At 35.3% G+C, this 15,925-nt stretch overlaps 1 protein-coding gene across 5 annotated transcripts in view; it reads left to right on the plus strand.

Annotated features, from left to right (window-relative positions):
- The window catches only part of GKAP1 (G kinase anchoring protein 1), an 81,383-nt gene that overhangs the window by 25,670 nt on the left and 39,788 nt on the right, over positions 1–15,925 (plus strand). For all 5 annotated transcript variants that reach the window (XM_004285371.3, XM_049710794.1, XM_049710793.1 and 2 more), the window contains one exon: positions 427–449. In XM_004285371.3, the coding sequence (XP_004285419.1) occupies positions 427–449 (23 nt within the window). The remainder of the gene's footprint in view (positions 1–426; positions 450–15,925) is intronic.

Raw genomic sequence — 15,925 nt, forward strand, 5'->3', positions numbered from 1 at the left:
CCTTTTATTCCACAAAGGCAGTGATCTGTACAGTCTTTACAGTAACAGTACCTTGTGATTGATTTTAGGCATACTTACCTCCCTGCAAGTTCTCCCCCCCCCAAAATTATGTGAAACCACAAATCTAAAGTATATGGGATTCAAATGTTTAAAATTTAATAATACACCTTGGTATGGGTGGCATTTACTGGGATAGAAGTCTTTTAAGCTGAGCAAATTAGTAATTATATGGTAAATTTTAACATCGTATCCCTAGAAAAGTAAATCCTGATGTGAGTCCCAGACAACCCCCAAATGTCTTCTGTAACTCTTATTATAATTTTGAAATTCTTTTCAATAACTTTGTTTAAATATTTTTTACATACTGAAATATTTTATATGTTTATGTCCTTCAGTAAAGTCTCACCATTTTTTTTTCATTTACAGATCACATTAGTAAAAAGACTGAGGTAAGTAATATTATAACCATCTTTATTCTAGAAAACACTTGATGGTTTGTTTTTTTTTAAATTTATTTATTTTTGGCTGCGTTGGGTCTTCGCTGCTGCGCGCGGGCTTTCTCTAGTTGCGGTGAGCGGAGGCTACTCTTCGTTGCAGTGTGCGGGCTTCTCACTGTGGTGGCTTATCTTGTTGCAGAGCACGGGCTGTAGGCGCACGGGCTTCAGTAGTTGTGGTTTGCGGGCTCTAGAGCGCAGGCTCAGTAGTTGTGGCGCACGGGCTTAGTTGCTCCGCGGCATGTGGGATCTTCCCAGACCAGGGCTCGAACCCGTGTTCCTTGCGTTGGCAGGCGAATTCTTAACCACTGTGCCACCAGGGAAGCCCACTTGATGGTTTTAAGAATGATACTTTAGTGTTTAGCAGTAAGTCTGTTTTGAGACATAGCTATTTAACCCATTAGCTTGTCATGAATGAACTCAATCCTGTCTCTGGCAATTAAAAGGATATAAAGTACATTACAGTAGAATAAAAATACTATTTGCATGCAGTATAATATCGTTTGACTTTAGCAGCCTAATTGTTGTGTGTCCGAAGGTTACCACATGTAAGCTTAAAATTTTAGGGAAAAGTGGTGTAACACTTCAATCTTTACTAAAAAACATCCTGAAACCATGACTCAAGATATTTTGGAATTGTGGAAATTGTGAGGTAAGCTGTGATTTTATAGTTTATATCTGTGGATAAGATAACCTGATCATATACTTCTCTTACCATTCACCATTAGAGGGTAGTGCAGCCTACACATAATTTCCTAGTGTTATTGGTTACTTTTTTTCTTTTAAGACTCTAATACAGCCTCTATAAACCTTTTAGAATTGGAAGATACTACTATAAAATATCTTCTAATATTGAGGAAGGTACTAATGTTAGAGTTCTTTTGACTTCTTTAGGTAATAATTGAAAGTTTTATTATTCTTCTGTTACATATTATTCTTGTTAGTAATTCCATTAATTGATTTTTTTTAATGGTCAGATGTTCCTTGATTTCACTTTAGAATGCATACATGGTTTTGAGCATTTTTTATTGTTGTTTTAGGTGTTTTCTTGACAGGTCAGGGAAATGAAATCCACCTCTAAGAAAACGACATCTAAATAACTCTTTGACTACATTAATAATATAGTCCTCAACTGTGCACACAAGCACAAAATTGATTTGTTGTTAGATGATAGAAATTCTTTTAAAGTTATTTACAAACCACTGTCACTGTTTTTAGATTAAAATTTAAATGACTGCAAATACAGACTGAGTATTATGTTTGAAAGTGGAAAACATGTACTTTTGGACTGATTTCAATTTTTTTTTACCCATTGATTTATTTGGAAGATAGTTTTATGCAAATGAGAAAGCAGATACAAATGGTACACACTGTTCTTGATACTACCAGCAACTGGTAGTGGAGGGAAAAATAATTTTTATAAACTATTCATGCTTGCTTTTTCTTCTTCACTGATTTGAAAGAAAAAAATGCAGACTGACAGGATCTCATCTATTTAATATATTTAACCCAAGTCGTATTTAAACAAGCATAGGTATGTGACATAGCATATGTTTTGTCTCCCATTATAGTTTTAGAGCTGTTTTCTATTATTAAATAATTTGATGTGTAATAAAATTCACTTTGAGTAATCCTGATGATTAAGACATTTTAAACATTTGTAAATGCATTCTAATTATAATTTATTTCCTACATAACTGTTTTAAGAAATTGGTCAAAAGAATATGTAATTCACATTATCCTATGACACTTGTTAAAAATATACCAAAGTTATGTTGTATTTCTGTTAGAATTATTACCTATTTTCTCGGGACTTGGATATTTAAATGTGCAATGGTTATGCCATTGTTCTAGGAATTTAGAAAAACTTTTTTCTGGAGAGTTAAAAAAATAAGTCTGAAAAAAATTCTCATTTCAACTCTAAAATGAGATATGTTTTCTACTCCTAAAAATGTACTAAGTTTTGTTACCTTGTATGCTCAATGATTGACTTAATTCTTTCCATATTTAATATGTCACTTATGCCAAGAGATTTTTTCCCATGGGTAAAATTCCTAACCTCTGTAGAGAGCAATATGCATGGTATCTTAGCCATCCCCTTTTAAGTCAGGAGTTTACTGGGTAAAATTCAAAAAAGAAGAGATGTTTACTTTATTGCTTGGTGAGGATGAGTACTTAAACTGCCTGTATATTTCTGTAGCTGCTAGCTAAACGTGTTCTCAGGTTAATTTCATCATTCCCCCTTTTCTTTCTCCATCCATCTTGGTTATATGTTACTAATCTCAGTGTTTTCTTTTCAGTCCCAGTTCTTTTTAATCTCTCTCACCCTAAAACAATTGGAATAAAAATGACATTTGTAGGAGTAGAAGGTGGGAACAATTAAATTTTCTTTGTTAGATGTCCAGGAGATGTTACACTGTTAAATCAGTACCCTCCCCATTATTTGCTGCAATAGTCAAGAAGATCCCAAGAGAATTCTAGACAAGCAGAGTGAATAATAGAATAGGTGCTCTTAAAAACCTCAACTAATCATGCCTTTAAGGAACATTACTTGATCCTTAAAGTTTTTTTGTTTTTAATTTTAACTTGTTGTCTTTTTAAATGTCAGTGCTTCTGGATAGAGTATCACGTAGCTAGCTACTCCTTTCTCTTTAGCCCCACTTTTATCAGGCCTTCCCAACTCCAGTCCTTCTAATGCCACTGAATAACTTTAAAAATTTTAGTGATCATCGTATGTCTTGCAGTCTAAAAGGTCAAGTCTTCAATAAGCCTAAATAGACTACCTCTAGAAGAGAATGCAAGAAGTTGTAACAGTGGTTGCCAAAGGGTGGGGAAGAAGGGGTTCCTGGGACAGGGATAGGAGAAAGGCTTACTTTTCACAATATAAGCTGTTGAATTTTCTATCTAGTCTATGTACTACCTATTAAAATTTTATATTAAGAAAAAGCACTGGGTGAGAGAAAGAACCGGGGAAAAAACCCAGTCCTATGTGGCTCCACAGCCTATTTCTTTTTTATTGCACTGTGCTTTCAGCATGTCTGCCTTGGATATATGAGCTTGTATAAAGAATTTATTCATTTTAGATCCTAATTATATTAGCTAAAAAGTAAGATGTGGGATCTGTTGATTTCTAAAATTATGATAAATGGTCAGTGTGTGACTGAAATTATTATATGCTAAAAAATGAACCCAGTAGTTAATACTACCAAAACACAGAATAGCAATAATAGATCATTAAATTCTAAAAACAAATAAATTCTCCTGAGCTTTAAAAAATCTCACCTAAAATCTGACTTTACCTAAGCAATTCAACCTATATCCTACCCCTCTCAATGTCCTGAATCCATTTTTCTTCCCATGCCTTCCCTTATTCATGTTTATTATATTTGTTAGCTCTCTTGGTTATAAGTAACAGAAGCTGCACTCAGTTGAGCATAAGCAAGAAAGGAGACACTTATTTGGTTCATATAGCCAAACCATGGAAGAATAGGGAAAGAACTGGCCTCATAATTACTGGAGCCATGGATTTTATATAGCCTTAGGATAGTTCATTTTTCTCCCAAGTCTCAGTTGCCATTTATGGCCTCACCTCATGGCAGTTCACGTAGTTACTGGGGGACCTCAGGGTTACATCTTTATAGGATTTCCTATAAACTATTAATTAGCTCTTGAGGCTTGATAGAGTGAAGTTCAGGTGTTTTTTGTTGTTTGTTTGTTTGTTTTTTGGAGAAGAAGGGAGCAAAAGTATTTCCTGGGTGGTGTGTCACACTTCCTGTCATCTCAGCATCAGGGGGCATAGAATGTCTGGTTATTATGTTAAAATTGATCAGTGGTTCTATCATTCTCCAATAAAAGGAACCACAATTTCTTGGAGAAATGGCTCTACTTCTAGGGCTGCAACAGGGTATATATAAGATGAGCCTGGAGCATCTTGTAGTGCCAGAAAATAAGGAAGTGCTCAAAAAACAAAAGGATAGGCTTGGGGCATATCAGAGGGACATAGGAACCAACCTGAAATACTTTGCAATGGCCAGAGCTGGGACAATATGAGAAACAAAATAAAATCCCTGAGTTGATACTAATATAAATAAGTTATTTGAATAAATGAGAGACAAGAGACAAATCTCCCATATAGAAAATTTGCAGAAAAAATCATAAATATATGATTTATTCCCCCTCCAGGAGAGGGAGCTTAACTCCTTCCACTCCCCTTAAGTGTGGCCTGTATTTAGTAACTTGTTTCCAAAGATAGAGTACAGAAAGGGAGGGAAAATAACTACACTGGAGAAACCTGGCAAACACAGCCTTCACCAGGTGATCAATGTTATATTATTAGTGATAGATCATGTTGATAGCATGTACCCTTGATACGATGTGAAGAGAATGGCCTATTCCTCTGAAAACACATGTCTAATCATGAGAAAAACATCAAACAAACCCATATCAAGGGATGTTCTACAAAATACCTGACCAGTATACCAGTATGACTTGAAAATATCAAGGTCATCTAAAACAAAGTCTGAGAAAATGTCATGGATCAGAGAAGGCTAAGGAGACAGGGTAACTAAATGTAATATATCCTGGATGGGATCTTGGAACAGAAAAAAGACATTAGAGAAGAACTGCTTCTAGGGAAATCCAGATAAAGTGTGGAGTCTAATTAGAGTAATATACCAATGTTGGTTCCTTAGTTGTAACAAATGTACCATAATTAAGAAGTTATTAACAGGGGAAACTGGGTGAGAGAGATATATGGAAACTTTGTACTATGTGAAACTTTTCTGTAAATCTAAGACTATTCTGCAATTAAAAGTTTATTTTAAAAATTGATTAGTGGGTTCAGGTTTGTGAGCCAATATAAAGTTTCCCATCAGACTTTCACGTGATGCTTTTAGTAGCTGTTAATGATTATTTGCTTGATCTGTTATTTCTTTAGAGCTTGTTCTTCATTAAATTTAAATTTATTACTTCAGGAATACATGCATACAGTAATAATTGAATGGTAGAGTTTATGAAACCAGTAGTATCCCAGCTATTGTCATTCTCTTACTACATTTTAAAGTCCTTCTCATATTTCAAGATTGACTCTGTGTCAAGCCATGCAAGAGTATTTAGAGTTCTTCTGAACGTGCTGTATTTTTTCATACTACCTTGCCTCCCATATATTCTTCCCTTCCATCTTTCTCAGTGGTGTCTTGTCCGTGGATAGTTGTTAGTTCTTGTGAGGGGGAGTGAAATCAGGAACAACCTATGTCACCATGTTGGTGATGTCACACCCTTTCCATCTTTTTTTATTTGGCTAACTATGTGTCAGAACTCGGCCAAAGAGTCACTTTTTCCTGGAAGGGTTCACTAATCATGGTCTTATTTAGATGCCCAAACATCCTGTGTATTCTTAATATCACTCAACACCCTGTTTTATCATTGTTTTGTTTCTTCACTGGAATTTGAGTTTTTGAAGTCTGCGACCATATCTTACTGCTTTAATTTCTTTGGTAGTCCTAACTCCTTTCACATAATAGGTAATGTAAATGAATGTTGGTTGATGAGTGAATGTTCTGCTTTCTTTCTAAAACTTTCTCTAGCCTTTTTTGGTCTGCTTCTTCTGTGTATTTTTATCACACTGTAACAGAAGCATATAGGTTTTAATTCCTCTGCCAGTTCAAGCACATTGTTAGGGCCTTCATGGAGTTCTGCATTAAGAAGAATTTTAAGACTGCATCCTTGCTCAGCAAGAAAAAGTGCCACACTATCAGTTAATTATGTTTGCCATTTATAAAAGAGGAAGAAGTGGCTGCATGCTTTACAGGTATTTGCCATCCCTGACGTGTATAGAAGAGTGCTTAATTATTGTGTTTATTATTATATTGTGTGTTGGTTTTTGTCTTTCGTAGTAAATTGTGAGTTCCGTGAGAGTAGCTGATATGTAGCATAGTACTAATTGCATAGTAAGGGTTTAACAAATAATTATTTCAAGTCAAATTCAACACTTGAGTTCATCAGGGTCTGTTCTAGGGGAGAGAAGAAAGTAGACTTATCCTATATATACTGTCATCTTCAATACTATGCTTATATAAAGAACGCCATTATTTTGATTTCCTCTTGGAATAAATTCAAAGCACTTAAGTGTGGCAAAAGAGGAATAACATACAGATGGAACATTTTGAAGTTTACATGTTACTGTATATTAAAGTATCTTAAAACTATTTGGGGGGTTTTTTTCTTTGTTTTTTTTAACTGTAAAGCTGGGAGGCTATTCTTCTAAGAGTTGGCATGGAGCCCTTAGAAATATGAAAATAATTGTTAATCAGTGCGTTTATACTTGTCAGTTTACTCCATAAATGATGTGTTCTTCAGATAGGAAACAGGTAGTCAGTGGGAAGCTAGATTTATTAATTGAAGTATAATTTGCACACAATAGAATGTACCAGTCTTAAGTGTGCAGTTTGATGAGGTTTGACACATACATAAAGTTATATGACATACATTTCTATCAAGATAAAGAACATTTTCATTACATTACAAAAAATTCCCTTCTGCCCCATCGCAGTCATTCTCTCATGCCCTCCCCTGTCCCCCACAGGCAACCACTTTTGTGATTTCTACCATCATAGATTAGTCTTGCCTCTTTATTTAAAATAAAGCATACAGTATGTTATTCTTTGGTCTGGCTCTTACCCTCAGTAAAATGTTTGAAGATTCATCCTTGTTGTTGTGTAGGAGTAGCTTTTTCCTTTTCATTGTTAAATTATATTCTGTGGTGTAAATGTATCACAATGTGTTTGTTTATTCATCCTGTTGATGAACATTTGGTTTCCATTTTTTGACAGTTATGAATAAGGCTGCTATGACATTTTAAAAAACAGCTTTATCAAGGTATAATTTATGGATACTATAAAAGCTATCCATTTTAAGTGTACTATTCAGTGGATTTTAGTATATTTACAGAGTTGTACAGCCATTACCGTAATCTAATTTTGGATTATTTCCATCATCCCCAAAAGAAACCTCGTGCCCATTACCTATACCCCTTTTGCCCTATCCTCCCCTCTCCCCGGCCTAGGCAACCACTAATCTATGTTCTGTTTTTATATATTTGCCTATTCTGGACATTTTATATGAATGGAATCATAAAATATGTAGTCTTTTTTGACTTCTTACACTTAGCATGATGGTTTTTAAGTTCATCCATGTTGTAGCATGTATCAGGACATGCTACAGTTCCTTTTTATTGTTAATAGCATTCCATTGTATTTAATTTTATTTCTGTATTCATCAGTTGGACATTTGGGTTGTTTCCAGTTTTTGGTTATTGTGAATAATGCTGCTATGAACATTTGTGTACAAGTTCTTTTATGAACATGTGTTCAATTTCTCTTAGGTAAAAACCTAAGAATGCAGTTGCTGTGTCATGGGGTAGATGTAACTGTAAGAAACTACTAAAGAGTTTTCCAAAATGGCTGTACCATTTTACACTTGTGGAAGTATAGGTGGGAGTTTGTGAAATAAAGAAAGTTATTTTCGCATTCCTTGCAGGGAGGCTGACAAAAGGTTTTTTATGATGCTAGTCTTAGTTCCTTGCACTAAACTTTAAATGAAAAAACATTTTCAATAATTATTTGTATTCCTCTATGCCAGTAACAGCAGAAAGTGTAATTTAAAAGCAAAATGCGGGACTTCCCTGGTGGTCCAGTGGTTAAGACTCTGCGCTCCCACTGCAGGGGGCCCGGGGTGAACCCCTGGTCAGGGAACTAGATCCCGCATGCTGCAACTAAGATCCTTCATGGGGCAATGAAGATCCCATGTGCCGCAACTAAGACCCAGTGCAGCAAAATAAATAAATAACTTTTTAAAAAAGCAAAATGCTTTTTACAATAATAGATTATAATAATACTTAGAAATAAATCTAATAAAAGAAGATCTGTGAGACCTATATTGGGAAAATTATAAAACTTTATTGAAAGATAGTAAAGACTTAAATGGAGACACATACCATATTCATGGATTGGCAGACTTATTATAAAGGGGTCACTTTTCCTCAAGTTAATCTATAAAATCAGTGTAATCCCAATTGAAATCACAATTTAGTTTTTAAAATAAAAATGAAATCACTTCTAAAAATTAATGTGAAAGTGCAAAGGACCAAAAATAGCCAAAATACTCTTGAGGAAGAAAAAGATAGGAGGACTTGAGCTATCACATATCCAAGATTTTTTTTTATAAAACTAATAATTAATACTGAAAGGATTTGGCACAGTGATAGACAAATAGACCATTAGAACAAAATGGCCCATAAACAGACCAACCATGTATGTACCCTTGATTTATAACAGAATGATGTGGAGTATTACTGGGAAAAGGATGTACTTTTTAGAATAAGTGGGTTTTGGGGGCCAGCTGAATATATTTATGGAAAAAAGAGACTGGATTATTACTTCACATCATACACAAAAATTCATCCACAGTGGATCAAAGACCTAAAAGTCAAAGGCAGTGTTCTTTTAGGTACAAATATAAGAAGAATATGTTTATGATTTTAGGGTAAGGAAGACACAAAACCCACTAGATTTAAATCAAGGACTTCTTTTCATCAAAGTAAATTAGAAAAGTGAAAGGATGATCTCCAGAGTAGGAAAAGATTTTTTTCCAAAGAAGAATTCAATTGAAGAATGGGTGGAAAAACAAGTACTCACAAAAGAGGATATTTACGTGTCCTTAAAAACATACAAAAAGATGTTCACCCTCTTTTGTGATCAGGGAAATGCAAATTAAAACCACAGTGAGAATATTATTTATCCTCCATGTTGGCAAAAATCAGAGTCTGATGATTTGAAGTGTTGCTGAGGATACAGCATAATGAATAGTACACTGCTTATGAAGAGGTAACCTGTTATAAACAGTTTGGTCCAACATAGTATTGGATGTCCTAGTCAGGGCAATTAGTCAAGAAGAAGAAATAAAAGGCATCCAGATTGGAAAGGAATTCATAAAACTGTCATTGTTTGCAGATGACTGATACTACAGTTGACCCTTGACCAATGCAGGAGTCAGGGGTGACAATCCTCCACTTAGTCAAAAATCCATGTATAATTTATAGTTGGCCCTCTGTATACACAGTTCCTCTATATTAGAGGTTCCTTTGTGTTTGGAGTTCCGCATTCACAGATTCAGCCAACAGTAAATCATGTAGTACTATAGTATCTACTATTGAAAAAAAATTCACGTATAAGTGGACCCATGTGATTCAAACTCGGATTGTTCAAGGGTCAACTGTAATATAGAAAACCATAAAGACTTCACCAAAAAACTGTTAGAACTAATAAATGAACTTTGCAGGGTACAAAACCAAGGTACAGAAATGTCTTTCATTTCTATGCGCTAATAATGAGCTATCAGAAAAATTAAGAAAACAATCCCATTTGCAATTGTATCAGAAAAATAAAATACCTAGGAATAAATTTAACCAAGGAGGTGAAAGACCTGTACACTGAAAACTACAGGAGTACCCTAGGAGATACTGCTGGTTCAGTTCCAGACCACCACAATAAAGCAAATGCTACAGTAAAATGAGTCACACGAATTTTTGGCTTCCCAGTGCATATAAATTATGTTTACACTATATTGTAGTCTGTTAAGTGTGCAATAGCATTATGTCTTTTAAAATGTTCATACATTAATTAAAAAATAATTTACTGATAGAAAATGCTAACCATCATCTGACAATAGAGGATTGCTATAAACTTTCAGTTTGTCAAAAACGCAGTATCTGTGAAGCGCAATAAAGCAAAGCACGATAAAACGAGGTATACCTGTATTCTATTACACGGGTCCATTTATTCCTGTGCTAATATTGCAATGTGCTCATCACATCATAATGTCTTATATATGAAAGAGCAAGGAACAGTTGTTAGTCATTAGAAAAATCAAATTGGATTTCTACCTTCCATCATACATTAAAATCTGTTCCACACAGATTAAATACTTGTATATGAAATACAAATTATACCACCCTTAGAACTATAAAATATAGGGGAATATGTTTCTGACCTGGGGGTAGGGGAAAACTTAACAAAGACACTATAAAATGAAAGATTGTTAAATTGGATGCTGTTCAAAATAAGTAACTTATTTTCCACAAAAATACTAAAAAGAATTTAAAAGACAAGGCACAAATTGAGAGAAGCTATTTTCAAAACACGGAACTGATCTCTATTAGTGTCCAGATATATAACAACTGTCACATGGTTAAAAAAGAGATTGTTGTCTTGTTTTCTTACTGTCTCATAGGATAAAAATTTTTTAAAATAGGTAAGAGACATCAGGCATTTTACAGAACAGGGAAAAATTAATAGCAAAAAACATGAAAAAAATGTCCAACTTTGCTACTGTTGGAGAAATGCACATTAAGACCACACTGAGATACCATTTTTTTCCCCACTAACAGGCAAAAATTATGAAGATTGGAAATACCGAGATTCAGAGGTTATAAATCAAGGGAGTTATGGATCAGTTTACAATGGTGGAAGTGTAAATTAGTACAAATATTTTGTATAAGTTTGGTGTTCTTGGAAAGTTGGATATACATTATAACCCTGGAGTCAGTAAACTTCTGTAAAGGGACAGGTAGCAAATTTTTAGGCTTTGGGGCATATCAAATCTTTTTCACAACTACTGAACTCTGCTACTGTAGAGTTCATAGGCAAAGCAGCCATAGGCAATACATAAATGAGCATGGATGTGTTCCAATAAAATTTTATTTACAGAAAACTGCAACAGGCCCCTTTTGGGCCATAGTTTGCTGACCACTGATAAGACTTACCAGTTCTCATATAGGTATACATGCCCTAGAGAAACTTTCCCATGTGTCCTGGGAACTGTACTTGAATGCTTATGAATGTGTAATAGCCCAGCCAAAAAAAAAAAAAAAAAAAACACCATGGAAAGATCCAAATGTTAATCTAAAGTAGAATGAATAAATTTTAAATATAATCACACGATGGTTTATGCAGTAGTGAAAATTAATGTGTAGCTCTAGGCAACAAAATGGATGAATCCAAAAGAGAATGTTAAGTGAAAATGTCTTAGAACTATGTGATACCAATTTTATAAAATGTAAAATCAAGCAAAACTAAACACTCTTGCCAAAAATGTTTAAGCTGTACATAAATCAAGCCTGAAGATCTGACTTCCATTTTACAAGAACTATAGGGATTAGATGTACAAGTTAACTGATATCTAATGGAAGCAATTAGGGAAATCTAGAAGATGGACATTTTGTAGGACAACTGGCCTGGTCTCTTCAGCAAGAAAGTATTATGGAGAAGAAAAGGTGGACTGTGGAGAGGAGAGGTTCTGGATTAAAGGAGATTTAAGAATGACCAGTGTAATGTCTAGACCCAAATTAGATTAGCAATAGTAGACATTTTTATACAATTGAATAAATTTAAATATGAAGTAGGTATTAAGGAGTATTTTTGTTAGGTGTGATGACATTATGGTTAAATTAGAAAATTTATTTTTTGTAGCTAGCTACATGTGAATTTTAAGATGAAATGTTGTGATGTCAATACTTTAAAATACCTAAGCAAAAAAGGGGGTGGGATAAATTGTTAAGGAAGATCTTAACAATTGTTAAAACTAGGTGTAGAGTATATGGGTGAAAAATTTCATAATAAAAAGTAAAACAAGCAAAATGAAAATATATTGTTTCCTGTTACATCTATAAGACAACAATAAAAGATGGAAATGATAAACACTAAATTTGTTACTCTTTTGGAGGGCACATGGTATGGGTAATAGTCTAGTTTTTAAGTAAAATCGTGGAATCATGGGTGTCCTTTTTTAAAAAAAAAGCTTTACTGAGTTATAATTTACATACTATAAGATTCACCCATCGTTAAGTATATAACTCAATAATTTATAATAAATTAAAGAACTGTGCAACCATAACTATAGTGTAAATTTAGAACGTTTCTATCATCCCTCAAAATTCCCTTATATCCATTTGTAGTCAATTTCTACTCCACCTTCAGCCCCTGGCAACTGCTGATCTACTTTGTGTCCCTATAGATTTGCCTATTCTGGTATCTAATGTGAAGGGACTCATACAACATGTATTCTTTCATATCTGGCTTTTACTTAGCATAATGGTTTTGAGGTTTGTCTGTGTTATAGGATGTGTCAGTAATTCACCTCACTTTATTGTTGAATAGCATTCCATTGTATACATGTTATTTATTCCCCAGTTGATGGACATTTGCTATCAACGTTTGATACATGTCTTTGTGTGGAGGTGTTTTCATTTCTCTTAGGTGGATACTTAGGAGTGAAATTGCTGGGTTGTATGGTAATTTATGTTTAACTTTTATTTAAGTGTCTTTTCAAGCTGTTTTCCAAAGTGGCTGTACTATTTATCATTCCCAACAATATACATGAGGGTTCTTCCAGTTTTTCCATATCCCTGTCAACACTTGATACTGTCTCTTGGTTTTTTTTTGTTGTTTGTTTTGTTTTTGTTTTTGTTTTTTTGAGGTACGCGGGCCTCTCAACTGTTGTGGCCTCTCCCGCTGCGGAGCACAGGCTCCGCGGCCGTGGCTCATGGGCCTAGCAGCTCCACGGCATGTGGGATCTTCCCGGACCAGGGCATGAACCCGTGTCCCCTGCATCGGCAGGCGGACTCTCAACCACTGAGCCACCAGGGAAGCCCTGTCTCTTGTTTTGATTATAGCCACACTAGTGGCTATGTGAGTGGCTGTCTCACTTTAACTTGCAATTCTGTAATGACTAGAGATTTTGAACATCTTTTCATTTACTCATCAGCTATTCTTACATCTTATTTGGGGAAATGTCTATTCATACCTTCTGCCCATTTTTTAAAAATTAATTTATTTTTTGTCTGTGTTGGGTCTTCGTTTCAGTGCGAGGGCTTTCTCTAGTTGCGGCAAGCGGGGGCCACTCTTCATCGCGGTGCGCGGGCCTCTCACTGTTGCAGCCTCTCCTGTTGCGGAGCACAGGCTCCAGACGCGCAGGCTCAGTAGTTGTGGCTCACGGGCCTAGTTGCTCCGTGGCATGTGGGATCTTCCCAGACCAGGGCTCGAACCCGTGTCCCCTGCATCGGCAGGCAGATTCTCAAGCACTGTGCCACCAGGGAAGCCCCCTTCTGCCCATTTTTATGTGTGTTGTCTTATTATTATTTTGTAAAATTCTGGATACAGGACCTCTATCAAATATATGACTTGCAAATATTCTCTCCCAGACTGTGACTTGCCTTCTTACTTTCTTAATGGTGTCTTTTGAAACAGAAAAATTTTTAATGTTGATGAAGTCTAGTTTATCAATTTTTTCTTTTATGTCATGATTTTGGTTAATAAGTCTTTGCCTAACCCAAGGCCACAGTGATTTATTCCAGAAGTTTTATGGTTTTAATTCTTCTTTTACAGTCTGTGATCCATTCTTTTCTTTTTTTCATTGTGGTAAAATGCACATAAAATTTACCATTTTAACCATTTTTAAGTGTACAGTTCAGCAGTATTAAGTACATTCACATTGTGCTACCATCACCACCGTTCATCCCAATAACTCTTTTCATCTTGTAAAAGTGAAAATCTGTACCTATTAAACAATAACTCATTCTCCCCTCCGCCCCAACCCCTGAAAATCATCATTCTTCTACTTTCTATGCCTTTGAGTACTTTTAAGTACCTAATATAAGTGGAATCATACATAAATATTTGTCTTATTGCAACTGACTTATTTCATTTACCATAATGTCCTTAAGTTTCATCTGTGTTACAGCATATTGCAGAATTTCCTTTGTTTTTAAGGCTAATAGTCCATTTTTTGTATATACCACATTTTGCTTATTCATTCATCCGTTGTTCGTCACTTCGGTTGCTTCCATGTTTTAGCTGTTGGGAATAATGCTGTGAACGTGGGTGTACAGATACCTCTTTGATACCCTGCTTTCAGTTCCTTTGGGAATATACCCAGAAGTAGAATTGCTGGATCATATGGTAATTCTATTTAAAATTTTTGAGGTATCCCATACTATTTTATACAGCAGCTATACCATTTTACATTCCCACCAACAGTGTGCAAGGGTTCCAGTTTTTCCACATCCTTGCAAACACTTGTTCTATTTTTTTTTTTTACAGTACTCATCCTAAAGGGTCTGAGGTAGCATCTCATTGTGATTTGATTTGCATTTCCCTAATGATTAGTGATGTTGATCATCTTTTCATGTGCTTATTGGCCATTCGTATATCTTCTTTGGAGAACTGTCTCTTCAAGTCCTTTGTCCATTTTTTAATTTGGTTGGTTGTTGTTGTTACTGAGTTTTAGAAATCTCTATATATTCTGGATATTAATCCCTTATCAGATATATGATTCAAAGATATTTTTTTCCCATTCTGTGGGTTGACTTGGTCACAGTGTGTAATTTTTTCAGTATGCTGCTGAATCCTGTTTCCTAGTATTTTGTTGAGGATTTTTGCATTGATGTTCATAAGGGATATTAGTCCATAGTTTTCTTGTAGTGTCTTTGTCTAGCTTGGATATCAAGGTTATGCTGGCCTCATAAAGTGAGTTAGGAAGTGTTTCTCCTTTCCAGTTTTTTAGAAGAATTTGAGAAGGATTGATTTTAGTTCTTTAAATGTTTGGTAGGATTCACCAGTGACACCATCAGGTCCAGGGCTTTTTTTTGCTGTGAGATTTTTCATTACTGATTCAATCTCCATACTAGTTTTAGGTCTATTTAGATTTTCTGTTATTTGTGATTTAGTCTTGGTAGGTTTTGTGTTTCTAGGGACTTGTCTATTTCATCTAGGTTATCCAATTTATTTGGTGTATACCTGTTTATAATACTCTTATAATGCTCACTTCTGTAGAATCAGTAGTAATGTCCCCATTTTCATTTATTTTTTTAAAAATTTATTTATTTATTTATTTATTTTTGGCTGTGTTGGGTCTTCATTTCTGTGCGAGGGCTTTCTCTAGTTGCGGCGAGCGGGGGCCACTCTTCATCGCAGTGCGCAGACCTCTCACTATCGCGGCCTATCTTGTTGCGGAGCACTGGCTCCAGACACGCAGGCTCAGTAGTTGTGGCTCACGGGCCCAACTGCTCTGCGGTATGTGGGATCTTCCCAGACCAGGGCTCGAAACCTTGTCCCCTGCATTGGCAGGCAGATTCTCAACCACTGCGCCACCAGGGAAGCCCCCCATTTTCATATCTGATTTTAGTAATTCGAGTTTTCTTTCTTTTTTTCATAGCTTTTCTGGATGAAGATTTGTCAATTTTTAAAAATCTTTTTGAAGAACCAACTTTTGGTTTCATTGATTTTTCTCTATTATTATTATTATTATTATTTTTGCGGTACGCGGGCCTCTCACTGTTGTGGCCTCTCCCATTGCGGAGCACAGGCTCCGCGGCCATG

Source organism: Orcinus orca, chromosome 6, assembly GCF_937001465.1.
Source record: "Orcinus orca chromosome 6, mOrcOrc1.1, whole genome shotgun sequence".
Lineage (NCBI taxonomy): Eukaryota > Metazoa > Chordata > Mammalia > Artiodactyla > Delphinidae > Orcinus > Orcinus orca.